Here is a 13,382-nt window from a genome sequence, read left to right as displayed (position 1 = left end):
GTTTCTCCTCATATTGGAGGTGGAAACGAGCCTCAGCTCCTGGCTGCATTAGACGAGGCACCTAATGGTGCAAACAGACAATCTGGAAGTGTGACCTTACAGCCACGGTCACTGCTGCTTCGCAAACACTTTTGTTTCTCTGGGTTTGGGTTTACTTCTCGGGGCGTTAGTCACGAGGGTGGTGTTTTGTTTTGACAGTCCTTCCTGGCAGCGGCTCCGCAGCTGCAGTGCTGCTTAAATTAGGTTTCACCCTTGGAGGACTCTCTCTCCTCTGGATCTGATAGGGATCTCTTTTTATTCCAAGGCATGAATTTGCTAACGCAGAGTTGCAGTATCCCTGACATTGCAGAGGATGAGACCAGAAGATACACTTCCCTTCAGGGCTCTGGTAATTACAGGTTGTCTGGAGGTCCAGTGTAATTACAGCTGTAAAGAGGTTTGCTGGTCTAAGCCTGCCCTTCTCCAGACAGTTCAGTGTGAGCAGGGATAGTCAGGTCGGTGCCTCTGTGTTTTTCCGTAGTAATTGTGCTTTCACAGTAGCAGCGTGCCAGGATTAGAGAAACAGGACGCTCTTGGGGGCAGAGAAATCCTTCTCGTAGGAAGGCAGCAGGGCAGCAGCACAACAAGCAAGGGGCCGAGAGGAAAGCAGATATTTGGGCAGGGGGTGACCGTGCTGAGCCAGAGTATGGGTGTGGGAGCCCCCAGGCATCCTGCTGTGGAGGACACCCCGTTAGACAGGCTGAATAGTCCATGCAGGTGGAATGGGGGGGCAAAACTCAGTGGCAGGAGAACCGACTAAAGACAGAGAAAGGGCTGTATGTAGGAAACGCAGCTTCAAACTTTGTGCTCACTACTGAATTCATGAGGAAAATAACTGACATCCCCAAGTCTGGCAGAGTCCGTCTGCTCTGTTCTGTCGTGTGTGTTTGCTTATTCATGAATTTCTGAATGGGAGCAAGAGAACAGGATTTCAGGGCTTTTGGGAGATAATTGCTGAAAGATACCATTAATTCCACAGGGGGCTGGGATTTCTGAACACTGCTTTCTACTTTCTTGAGCTGTCAAAAGGGAGGCGGAGGGTTTGGGCCTCCTATACGTACCCTGTAGTATGTGTACGCTAGTCATCGCTTTGTGGGCCTGGCGCTGAGGCTGCTGCCAGGCTGGAATTTCCTTACTTCAGCAATTTAACTGCCTCTCAGCAGTCACTGATGGCCCAGTTACCATCTGATGTGGGTGTTTCTCAACCTGGCTTCCCCTCATGATTGTTTCTTGATGGCCACCGCAGTCAGTGTGAGCGAACAGCCTGGTTATCAGCTCTGCTCCTCCCTGCCTTCTCTCTGGGTTTCCTTCTTAAGTGTCTAGTTTTGCTCTCGTTCAGGACATTTGCCCTTTCAGGTTTGCCAGTGCAAACCCCTCTGTTACAGTAGTTCCTTCACAAAGTCTTTTTTCCTCAACAAATCAGCCCGCACTTGGCGTTTGCAGGCCTGTGGTGGGCACGTTCGAGAGGCACAGTGGTCAGTAGGAACCAGAGCATCCGCAGGGACTCCGCGAGGTGATGCCTGTGCGGGGGGTGTTGTAAAACAGCTCCCCTGGGCAAAACTTGGGTACGTTCTGGCTGCAGGGTTTGTGATCTCTCGTTCCTCTGTGGCTAATAGAGACGATGACTTCCCTCCCACGTGTTGCCCTTCCAGTCTTCTGCTTTCGTTCTGATGCTTTTCAAAAACACATGATAAAAACTTCAGAACAGAAAATTGCCAGACTCCTAACAAATCTTTTCTTATCCCAGACGCGTCTTTGATGTTAAAATGTTTGCGCAGTCGTTTCTGAACTGTGTGATCAGCACATTAGCGAATGGTGAACAGGTTTTTGATGTATTAGCATGTCTGAAGTCTACCTGGCCCTGAAGAGATTGAGAGGGGGAGCAGTACCTCATCGCTGGGGCTCTTGCCACACTGTTAACACGACGGAATATTTCAAGTGCCACGGGCATTGCCAGGGTTGGTCTTGAGGCATAACTAAATCCAGTGTAGGCAGTGGGCTGTGAAAGCAGAGAAAGTGGCCTCCTGCTCTGGTGGGTCGGCCAGAATATTTCCATGGGAACACTGAATTGCAGAAGAGGTCTTGGCGTTGCTGCATGTTCTTACCTGGAAAATGCCAATAACTGGTTCTGCTTCAACTCTTGCATCTACAGGAAAGAAAGAAAAAGTTTGAGAAGGATGGTGAGAAGTTTTATTCTATGCTGGATCGCCATTTGCATTTGTCTTCCAAAAAGAAGGAATCCCAATTACAGGAGGTGTGTATCAGGTTTTCTTCAGAGCTGGGTCCAGAAGCAGCACCACCAGCTGCTCTAGATCTTAAAAAAGGGAGGGAAATCATCCCTTTCAGTAACCAGTTGAAATTGATAAGCAATTAAATCTACCCAAAGCCTAGATTCTCTGGATGAGACCAGGGAAATGGAGATTTCAGTTCTCCTTAGTGTGTTGAACGGTCGTGGTGGCTGCGTGCATTGTCACCGCTCGTTCTCACCCTCACAGTACACGGCAGTGACCAGTTTTACTGGCACGGCAGGGCCTTGGCCACCCTGTCACCTGGCTTGGGGAACTGATCTGGCTGAAAAATGACTGGTTATGATTATTTTTGCCAGCTGAGTTTCCTGCCTAGCTCCTGGAGTTTGCAGGGGCGGTGGGCAGAGGAGGGGGTGCCCCTTCCAGCTCATGCTGCTGCCAAACACATTGCAGCAAGAAGGGAAAGCCCCGGCTGCTCCAGCCCACACCAGAGTAGCTGGATCAAATCAAATCTGTCAAACCGGTTGTCAGATCAACCTACAAGCATCTTTGCAATGCAGAATCTGTGTAAGCTGTGGTAACACGGCACACCGCCTTGTCCCGCCCGGTGCTGCAGCTCTGCAGTTGCTGGTTTTGGGGCGCAGCTGGAGTCAGGCGAGAGGCTCGTGGCAGTGGCCTTGTCCCCACCCATGCAGGGCTGCGGGTGGGGAAGGAGCTTGTGCTAAAATAACAAAACGTGCCTCGGGAAAGGCTTGTCCTTGTGGAGGGGGGTGAGGTTCTGGATCCATAAATGAAAGGGAGGCAGGAAAGGGCAGAGCTGAGAAGAACGGCCCATGTTCTGCTCTTCTGGCTCTGTGTAAGGTGTTCAAAACCCGGACAGGACACCTTCGGCCGGCACTGTCTGCAGGGAGGACAGAACTGTTTGTGGGCTGACAGACAAGGGCTAGTCGAATATTGTCAAGCTAGATATGATGTATTTTCTTTTTTCACCTCTCCCTCTTTCTCCCAGGCTGACCTTCAGGTTGACAAAGAGAGACACAATTTCTTTGAGTCCTCCCTCGAGTATGTGTACCAGATCCAGGAAGTACAAGAGAGCAAGAAATTCAGTATTGTTGAACCGGTAGGAGCTTCCTTTTCTTTCAGGCCTTGTTTGATGCTCAGATATGCTGACCTGCTGGCAGTCGCAGGAAGGGATGAGTTGCCAGCTTGGATCCAGCCCTGGGGAGTCCTGTAATGGAGCAGGAGTTAAGCTTGCACGCTTGGATTGCTGCAGCTTAACAGCCTTAGCGGTGTTTTCTGGAGCACCGTGAAGCCACAGACTTGTTTCTCACGTCTGTAAGTCGATCCTGAGGAACAGGCTGGACGCTGTAGGTAGCTGGAGGTCTGGTTATGAATTACCTTGGGCACCTTGTGTTTGGTAAGCATTAGCTGTCTTCAGAGGGAGGGAGCTGTTATCTGGCACAGGCTGTTATCTGGTCCCAGCTCGGGGCTACCTATGGGGACCCTGCCCTGGCTGGGTGGCTCTGCCCTGGCACCAGACACAGGCGAGCGTGGGATCGTGCTGGTCTCGTGGACAAGCAAGCTGCAGATCTGCTCGTGTTCTCCCAGCAGGGTCTTTCATTTCGGGTGTGTTTTACTGAGACAGATGTGTGGGTGGTAGACCTGGGCTTTGGGGACATTGTGGTGGATAAGTCATGCGAAGACTTGCATCACTCCAAAATTGTAAGAAAGAAAAAAGAAATAAATTGTATATGTAGTTTCTGAAACCCTGCTTCCTGTCTATCTTTCCTCTGATTAAAAATATAGAAGAGAAGTTTAATCTGTGTCCTTTCCCTCCTTTGCAGGTGCTGGCTTTTCTCCACAGCCTCTTTACTTACAACAACCTGACAGTTGAGCTCACGCAGGATTTCCTCCCTTACAAACAGCAGCTTCAGCTCAGCCTGCAGAATGTGAGTCCCTGCCCAGCTGAAGTATTTTTTGCATGTGACTTCTATTCTCATTTGTATTTAAACGCCTCTGGTGGCAATGATTTTCCATGCAAAACAGACTGTCCATGTTTGCATTGTGGGAGGTGCAAATAACGTTATTTCCTTCTCAGTTCACATGTATTTTCTCCTCCTGCACAAGAGAGTCAGCAGGTGCTCTGACAGTGTTTGTCTAGAAGGGGCTGCTGCAATTGTATCCTTTAACCTTGTGCATAAACCAGCCTGAGAATTTCTTCCTATTTCATGAGGCTGAAATCGTGCACGTCTTCTGAAAAGGCCTCCAATCTTGATCTTAATGGTATCGGCTTACTACATGCTCCTCCACTGGCAAAGTGCACTCGTGAGGTAAAATACCTGTGGCTGTTTCTTTTGCCTTCTCTTCCATGGCTGGCCCTCATTGCCGTGGAACAGCAGCCACAGATCTGTGCCAAGCTGGGATTGCTGCTGGCTCGTTAATTGGTCTAAGTGGTATTCTGTAAAAATGCCTTGATTTTGTACCCTGTGTTGACGTGGCTCTTTACAAATGATTTCATGCCAAGCAGTGTAGCATGATCTGAGGGATCAATGCCTTAGTTATGTAGGAGAACACGCCTGTAACCTAAACAATGGTGCAAAGGGGAGTTCAGGCGCTTCCTTCTGCTCCTCCTAGCCTTAAAATGGGCTAAGTCTCTTTTACCAAAAGACTGGGTGTCCTCCCAGGCCTGGCTCCTCAACACCCACACGGTGTGTTAAACCTTGTCTCTTCAGTCATCTCTGAGAGTCCAGTTGTTCCTGCAGCTGGAGTTCTCTTGTGAGTTTGTGGAGTGGCTTCTGCCTTCCATGCATTGCAACCGATCCATTTCTGCTGGAGCACCTAAAATTTGACCAGGAGTACCTGAAGCTCGCTCTTCGCTCACGTTCAGATGTGCTTCTTTTTCATTTTCTCTTAACAGACGAGGAATCATTTCTCCAGCACGCGGGAGGAGCTGGAAGACCTGAAGAAGAGGATGAAGGAAGCCCCCCTAACCTGCAAGCTCCCCGGGCAGCCGACCATTGAGGGCTATCTGTACACTCAGGAGAAATGTAATGGCTTTTATTCGTGCCTGAACGCGGTAAAAAACACGTGGGCCTGGGCTGCCCTGCCCGTGGCCACTGCCTGGGCTGCGCTCGGCCCCCGTGCTGCGCTGCCCGGGGAATCACCGGCAGCCTTAGCTGCCAGCTTCCTCAGGGGTGGCACAGCACTTTCTCTGGCTTACATGAGCCATCTAAGCAAGGGGGTAATTGCCCTGCGCTCAAATTAGAGGAGATTTATTACTCTGTTGAGGCGCTGGAGAGAGCAGAGCTCTGGCAGATCACACCGTGGCTGCGTTCGATCAGAACGAACCGGGTGTCCTGCCCAGCTCCCCTCGCGCAGCCTCTCTGAGGGCACCTGAGCACAGCTCGGGCAGTAACTGGCGCTGGGAGTTAAGCTGCTGAGAGCAAAACCTGCTGTGATTCTGTGCAGAATCAAATTAAACCAAAGTCAGTCTTTTACAAATACTGTAGCTTTCCATGGCCACACAAGCATGAACATTCAGGGGACAAAAGCCTCTGTGCAGAGCCTCTAAGTCTGCAGACAGCTTACTCTGTGAGCAGTTCAGTTTTGAATTATAGATACAAATGTATTTATACGTATATTTATATATATGCTTATCCTGCTTTTAGAAAAAAACAGGTAGTAGTTTTAGACCACAAGCAAATGTTGCATGTTCCTGCATGCCAATGGCTGTTTGCTGCCTCTATGTTTCCCCTGTAAAGCGAGTACAAAGAGAGTTGTTCCTCCTGACACTGCAACTTAAATAAAATGACAGAAAAAATATCAGTTGAAGTATTTCATATAAAGGGGTTCAGGTAAGACAACAAAGAAAAGCGACAATAAATCTAGTGTGATATAAATAGGAACTTTGGAGTGTTTTAAAGATGCTGTTGTCTTTACTGCCAAGTTTTCATCAACAGGAAGAAATAGCAGTCTGTGTGTGAAAGAGGCATTCCAGACACGTAGGATCCCGCCAGTGTAGCTCTTGGCTGGACTTGGCCAAACCAGCCTGGCTTGAGCCCAGAGTCCCACAAACGCCCTTTCACCAGCCGCCTTTTGGGAGGGCGCTGGAGGCGGCTGCCACGCCGCTCTCCTCTCCTCCTCCTCCTCCTCCTCCTCCTGGCTCTTGCCCATGGAGACGCTGGCACGGGAGGGGGAGGTATCCCCACAGGGCTGGCGGTCTCGGTGCCCAGGGGAGCACAGAGACGCAGGGAACACCGGCTGGGCCTCATCAGCTGTGCCCAACTGTAGCACCGTCTCTGACTCCAGCTTCCCGTGTGTTTCTGCAGGGGCACTGGGCATCTCCTGGGTGAAATACTACTGTCAGTACGAAAAAGAGGCAAAAACTTTACGGATGACGCCCATGGACCAGAAACCAGGAGCTAAGCAAGTGAGTTAGTTTCTTGGAGCAGTGTCTGCAGACATCGACCCAGCCGTGGTATCCTGGGCCAATCATTACCTGGCTTGTACCAGCACTAGCATGGCCAGCAGGGACAGGGAAGGGATCTCACCCCTGGGCTCGGCACTGGTGAGGCCGCACCTCGAAGTTTTGGGCCCCTCACTCCAAAAAGGCCATTGAATGACTCGAGCGTGTCCAGAGAAGGGCAACGGAGCTGGTGCAGGGTCTGGAGCACAGGTCTGATGGGGAGCGGCTGAGGGAACTGGGGGGGTTTAGTCTGGAGAAGAGGAGGTTGAGGGGAGACCTCATGGCCCTCTACAACTCCCTGAAAGGAGGGTGCAGAGAGGGGGGATGAGTCTCTTGAGCCAAGGAACAAGCTCCAGGATGAGGAAATGGCCTCAAGCTGCACCAGGGCAGGGTCAGACTGGCTCTTAGGAAGTATTTCTTTGCAGAAGGGGTTGTTGGGCTTTGGAATGGGCTGCCCAGGGCAGGGGGGGAGTCCCCATCCCTGGAGGGGTTGAAGAGTCGGGTTGACCCAGCGCTGAGGGATCTGGTGGAGTTGAGAACGGTCAGTGTGAGGTTCATGGTTGGACTGGAGGAGCTTCAAGGGCTTTTCCAGCTGAGATGATTCTGGGATTCTGTGATCAGCTCTCACCTTCGGTCCACCCGTGTCATCTCGCTCTGTAAGCAAACAGATGTCCATGTGCCCCGTCCGTGGCCAGAGAGGCTGGCCCTGCCCTCGGAAGCAGCGGCCTGGTAGCACCGTGCCCTGGACGTGCCGGCAGCGGGCCGGGTCCTGCAGCTGTGGTGGGGCTCCTGGCCACAGAGCAAAGGGCTGGGCTTCATGTCCCACCTCATCTTCACCTCTGAGGAGAAGCTTCTCCTCCCTCTCCCCCCAGTGACCCAAAGTCCTGTGGGGTTTGGCAGCGGAGGTGCAGGTTCATGTAACGTGAGCGTTATTGGAGTGGTGCTGACCTGCAGGTTCGGTCTAGTGTGCAATTTCTGCCTTTCTAGATGAGCTAATTTTATATTTATCCATGCAAATGGGCGGTGAAGCTGCAACCAGTTTGCATGTAGGCCTCTGGCAGTGGCTGCGAGTACTTGAATTCCTCAAGTTACTAGATGAACGCTTCCCAAAGCAGCATTTCTCTGCCTTTGCATGTTCACACGGTCACTGGTGTGTGATTCTGATTTCTGTTCTCAGAACCGGTTACGTGTGAGCGGGAAGGCCCGTCCGTGCTGCTGGTGCCGGTGCCGTCGGTGCGGCAGGGCACCTGCTGGGAGCCTGGTGCTCAGCGGGCAGTGCCGTGCCGGGGGCTGAGGAACCCCAAATCTCCTGTGTTTCTTTGCTCTAACCTTGGCTTTCGTTTTCTCTCCCAGGGCACCTTAGACCTGACACTGAAATCATGCGTAAGGAGAAAGACTGACTCTATAGACAAAAGGTTTTGTTTTGACATTGAAACTAATGAAAGGTGAGATGCTTAGTATGAAATGGCCTCCAAACCCTGTAAACCTGGATGAAATTGCTCCTTGTGTTTATTAAAACCAACTTTTGTTTCGTTTTCCTGCCTGTCCCTGGGCGAACTCTGCGCAGGTCTGGGACCATCACGCTGCAGGCACTCTCGGAGGCCAACCGAAGGCTGTGGATGGAGGCCATGGACGGGAAGGAGCCAGTGAGTGTTCCCACAGCTGCTGCCCAGGCGCGAATACACTGCCGAGCAGTGTCCTCTGCCGGCGGATCCTGGGGAGGAGCAGGGACGTGGACACGGGCTGGCAGGCTCCGGCTTAGCCCCAGCACGTCTGAAACGGGGCTCCGGGCAGTTCCGCTCGCAGCACAGCTTGCACTGGGGATCTTGGGTGTCCCTCTCGAAAGCTCTGACACGTTCCTGAGCTGTGCTGGGCTGCCTAAGGACTGGCCTTGCTGGGTCGGGAACGCTCCATGTCTCTGTTGCTCACAACCCGCTCTCCGACCTGCCAGAGGTGATTTTTTTGCCTGTCCCCTCCCTGAGCAGCGTTTGGGAAGTCTGGCCCCTGGGAGCAGCCACCCTGCACCAGTGTCCGCCCGCCTTTCTGGTCCTGCTGGTGTTCCCTTCCCCCAGCCTAAGCAAAGCTCAGGCTCCTGCGCTTTACAGAACTTCCTCTGAATGGGCAGCGTGATGTGCAGTGCGGGAAAACCCGTTTCTGGCAGCTCCCCTTGTCCTCGGAGAGCTGCCTGTCCCTCGGAGGGCTTGGCGACGAGGGTTGGCTGGCTGACCTCAGGGCTGTGCGGCTGCGGAGGGGGGATGGGGACACGGGCCCCCTCCACAGCTCTTTTCTCCTCCTCGTTTAAAGAGGAAAAGCCACAGGATAGTGTGGGGGGTCATCGTGCTCGTGCCAGGCAGCCGGTCGCTCAGGGGAAGTCTGGATCTCGCTGGGTTTGCGTGATGTCGGATTATGTATAAAGGATTCTTGATTTTCTATCAAGAACGGCACCCACTGCTTACTATCAACAAAAAAAACAAAAATGTATTTTTGTATGGGATGAAGGGATATCTTGACACTTGAATTTTTAAAAGCAAACAAACAACAAAACTGCACCCCCGTGTGCTGAACCACCCAGCTGCTGTTTTTACAGGGTGCCTAAAGGACAAAGTTTCCTGTTCAGTTTTGGGGAGACCTCTTTCCTAAAAACAGGTGCTCCAGTGAAGTGTAGGAAGTCAGCAAAAACTCATTTATTGTGTAAATAATGGTGCCTTGCTTAATTATAAAATGACATTTCTTTGGGAGATTGTCTTCCTGTGTGCGATTGGCTTTGGGTGATTTACAGGGTGCTGCGTTTTCTTCTGCAAATAAATATCGAATCACATTGCATAATGTTTTTGTTTCTCCCTCTCCCATTCACTCCTCTTTTTCAGATCTACCACAGTCCCATCACGAAACAGGAAGAAAGTGAGTCATTTCTGTTGCTGTTCCTGCGGGCTGTCAAGGCTGCCCGGGGGTCGGGCAGTGCGTTCCCTTGCATGTACCCTCCTCCCGGGTCTCTGCTGCACAGCCTGCGTGTTCCCCCCATGGCTGCAGCGTCACTTCTTCCCCTCCCATCACAGTCTCCGATAGTGAAGCCGGATAAGAATGAGTTCCAAACGGTGAAAGTTATCAACTGCAACGTGCAGTTTTTATTTAGCCAGAACTAGCGGGATGTGGAGTTCAATTTGCACCTCTAAAACCCAGAATAACAGAGAGGAAAAAAGATCACTGAGCAATTCTGAGGACATTTCCCTTAGCAAAGGTTATAATAGGAAAAAGAGAGGTGGTACACAGCTCCCTGGAGCTCCCACCCTGCCGCCTTGTCCCGTGTCCCCCCTCTCACAGCAGCCCCGGGGCAGGCTGAGTGTGCTGCTGTGGAAAACTGGGGCTCCCGTAGCTGGGGGGAAACCTGCGTTCGGTATCTTACTTTCCTCAGCACTTTAATGAGCTGACTTTAATGAGTGTAGAGGTAGCAAGATGAGAGGCATAAGCATGAAACCTGTTGTTTGACTGTGTTTGCATTACACGCCTGGAAGGAATGTGACTCAGTGTTTCACAAAAGTAAACACACTCTATTTTTAATAGATTAGAGCTAGAGAGACTTCAAGTTGTAGCATACTGCTCAGTGCTGAGCGGGTCTGTGCCTAACGGCGTCTTTACTCGTTCCTACGTGAGAGCTGAGATACGTCTGAGCTTTTCATCGCTGCTGCTCAAAGAGAGAATTGTTATAAACAACTTGCAGAAAACGCAGCGATTTCATAGGATCTGCCAACGCGGCCTGTGCTGTCACTGGACTTGGTCCAGATGTGTCCGGTGGCTGTTTTTCCCAGTAAAATGTTTTGTGCTAAAAAGATAAATAAAAAAACAAATCCCCCCCACTCCGGACAAATAACCCAAACCAAAAAAATTCCAAACATCAGCATGGCCATTTAGGAGAAATTCAGTATAAAAGTTTGTACTGAACAGAAAGACATTTCCCATTATAACTTGGACAATCCTTCTATATATCCTACTAAAAATAGCAGAAGTAGTAGTGTGATTACAGAAGCTGAAATATGCGTATAGAAAAAACCCCTGGCTTTCTACCTGCTTCGTGGTGCCTGCAAGACAGGCATGGAGATAGCCTGTGGTTAATTGGCTGGAACAAAAACCTGTGTTCTGCGTTACTCAGCGTATCAAGCTGTATTGGTTTTGCTTTTTAATCTAGTCAAGTAGATAAGCAGAAATTACACGATCCTGTGATGTGCAAGAGCTTTAACTGCGGATTTTGCAGTGCTCTGGAAATGATTAATCAGCTCCTTATCAGACACAAATTCACATGTGGCAGAACTCTGATTTATGCTTTTATGATTAAAGACAGAGGGGGATAGGGAGCTATGCTGTAACTCATGGAATGAATTCAAGGAAAAACGGGGAACATATGGACCTAGCGATTGCCTGTCAGGACTTACAGAATGCCTGTGTTTTCATGGCGGGATGCGGATGCTCGTGTGAACCCGGCTGTACGCTGGGGCACGGCAGCCCGGTGTGCTGAGCAGGGGCTGGGGCTGGGCCCTTCCTGGTAGTTTTCCGTGGGAAAACTGGTCCCTGGCATCACTGGTCCCAAAACTGGTGCCACGGCAGCTAACACCCTCCCCTTGTCTGACACAGTGGAGCTCAACGAGGTCGGCTTCAAGTTTGTGCGGAAGTGCATCAACGCGGTGGAGACGAAAGGTGAGGTGCCGCCCTCCTCGCGTCGCTCCCCGCGGCTCGAGTCGCGCTGCGTTTTCGCAGCGAAGTGCTGTTAGTCCACGGAACGAGACCTTGCCTTTGAACTGGAGAAGGCCTGTCGGAGGAGCAGGAATCCTGCGCCGCCCAGAACGTTGTTATACCAAATTCACTTAGGGTGGAATTTCCACCTTCACGCTGGTTTCGTTCATCGGTTTCTCATCTTTGGCTCTGAGAAAACCCACTGTGCTGGGGGGGGCAGAGGCGGGGGGTTCCCAGGGCAGAGGCATCCCCGGGACCTGGGAGAGGATGGGGCCTTGGGGCTTCCTGCGGCCGGGCTGCACTGTGACTGACGCTCCTTGGCTTTCTCCTGCCCAGGGATTGCTACAGAGGGCGTCTACCGGACCGTGGGCAGCAATATTCAGGTGCAGAAGTTGCTGAATGCCTTTTTTGGTAAGAATTAATTATTCCGTGCAACTAGATTGTCCTGTTTTTGTGTTGTTTAAGAGGGATAGCGAGGATCAGGTTTCACAGTGGGAAATGTCCAGCGTGGTTTTTGGTCCCTGTGGCCCTACCTCCCCCTTCCTTTTGGGGCTTTTTTCTGCAACCTGCCCTGGAGCTTTTCCCTTTAAACTGCATTTATTTATTGGTGGTGCAACCGGTGTTTTAAATTCAGTGAGCAGCATCGAGATAAAGAGAGGCAGTGACCCTGGAGCAGGGGGGACAAGCCTCCCGTCGCGTGCTGAAAATATTCCGGCATTGTGGAGCCACATGCTGGGGACACATTCCTGCCGCAGGCACGGCCAGGAGGGACGAGTCCAAGCCCTCTCCTCCTCCTCCTGCAGTATACATTGCAGTTAGCAGTGCAGGCATTTCTGTTGTCAGCCTGCCTGCACACCAAATCTTGTGTTTCCTACAAACCTGTAAATTGGTGGGTAGCCTTTCTCCGCAGAAGTGTTAACCTCCCCATGGCGGGGGCTGATGCGGCCCAGCAGTGTTGCTCCAGGCTGGAGCTGGCCGAGGCCGGCGAGCCCCTGGCTGGCCACGAGCCCTGGGACTGAGCCCCGAGGGCCGATGTGCCCCGTGCCCAAAGGCTGAGCCCTTCTCGCCGTCCCTGGGGCTCCAAGCGCGCTGACATCGATGCCTGCATGCCTCGGGCTCGCACCGGCTCTCTGCACAGACATCTGATGTTCATGTAGTATTCCAAAGCTTTTACTGTTGTTTTTTACTATTGTTTACTATTGTTGTTTATTAAAACGGCTGCTCTATGCTGATGTCTGGCTGTACCCGATTCCCGTGGAGCCATGACTTCAGCCAGCTATCCCATTACGCTTGCCTGATGACTAATTACTTAGCCTTAAGTTTTTATTGCCTCTCGATTCTCACCCGCCCTGGGAGTAGCTCTGGGATTTTCTCCTCTGAACCCCACCAGTGAGTGGCTTTTCATGTTATTCATGTGCGTTGGTCTGCTTGACCACTTGCCACCTCACGATGGAAAGTCCAACGACACAGAGGTAACTGCTGCAGAAGGGTTTCACCCTGAACTTCAGTAAGGAGGTAGATTTTTTTTTTTGTCTCCAGTCCTATTTTAAAATAAATCATGCGGATTATTTCTGTAGTCCAGCTGCCCCCCACCGTCCAGCCACGTCCCATACCTCATCATGGCACAGAATTGATGTGGATGTTCGGCAAGGGCAGGCAGGAGCAGAGTGTACTGAGCTGCCTCCTCCCCGTGCAGCGAGTGGGATGTTTCCAGAACAGCCTTCAGGGGAGTAGCTGCGAAGGAGGGCTTGGAGCTGGGCGCTCAGATTGCTTCGGGTATCAGAAAGCTTGTCTTGGATCTGCTGAAATGTGTAATTTCTGCCAGTCCTGGCTGTGCTGGGAAAAAACAAACTCTAGAGAACATGCCCTCACTCACTTTTTATCACTGCTCAAGTGTTACCTTCTGC

At 51.4% G+C, this 13,382-nt stretch overlaps 1 protein-coding gene across 4 annotated transcripts in view; it reads left to right on the top strand.

The window, feature by feature from the left end:
- OPHN1 (oligophrenin 1) overlaps positions 1-13,382 on the top strand; it is a 59,132-nt gene that overhangs the window by 29,871 nt on the left and 15,879 nt on the right. For all 4 annotated transcript variants that reach the window (XM_074882572.1, XM_074882571.1, XM_074882573.1 and 1 more), the window contains exons 5-14: positions 2,192-2,293; positions 3,295-3,405; positions 4,130-4,234; positions 5,203-5,332; positions 6,614-6,714; positions 8,104-8,195; positions 8,318-8,396; positions 9,618-9,651; positions 11,377-11,439; positions 11,812-11,886. In XM_074882572.1, coding sequence (XP_074738673.1) covers positions 2,192-2,293; positions 3,295-3,405; positions 4,130-4,234; positions 5,203-5,332; positions 6,614-6,714; positions 8,104-8,195; positions 8,318-8,396; positions 9,618-9,651; positions 11,377-11,439; positions 11,812-11,886 — 892 coding nt within the window. The remainder of the gene's footprint in view (positions 1-2,191; positions 2,294-3,294; positions 3,406-4,129; positions 4,235-5,202; positions 5,333-6,613; positions 6,715-8,103; positions 8,196-8,317; positions 8,397-9,617; positions 9,652-11,376; positions 11,440-11,811; positions 11,887-13,382) is intronic.

The sequence above is a fragment of the Strix uralensis genome, chromosome 13 (assembly GCF_047716275.1).
Source record: "Strix uralensis isolate ZFMK-TIS-50842 chromosome 13, bStrUra1, whole genome shotgun sequence".
Taxonomy (NCBI): domain Eukaryota; kingdom Metazoa; phylum Chordata; class Aves; order Strigiformes; family Strigidae; genus Strix; species Strix uralensis.
The sequence above is the reverse complement of the archived record's forward strand: the minus strand, read 5'-3'. Positions and strand labels throughout refer to the sequence as shown.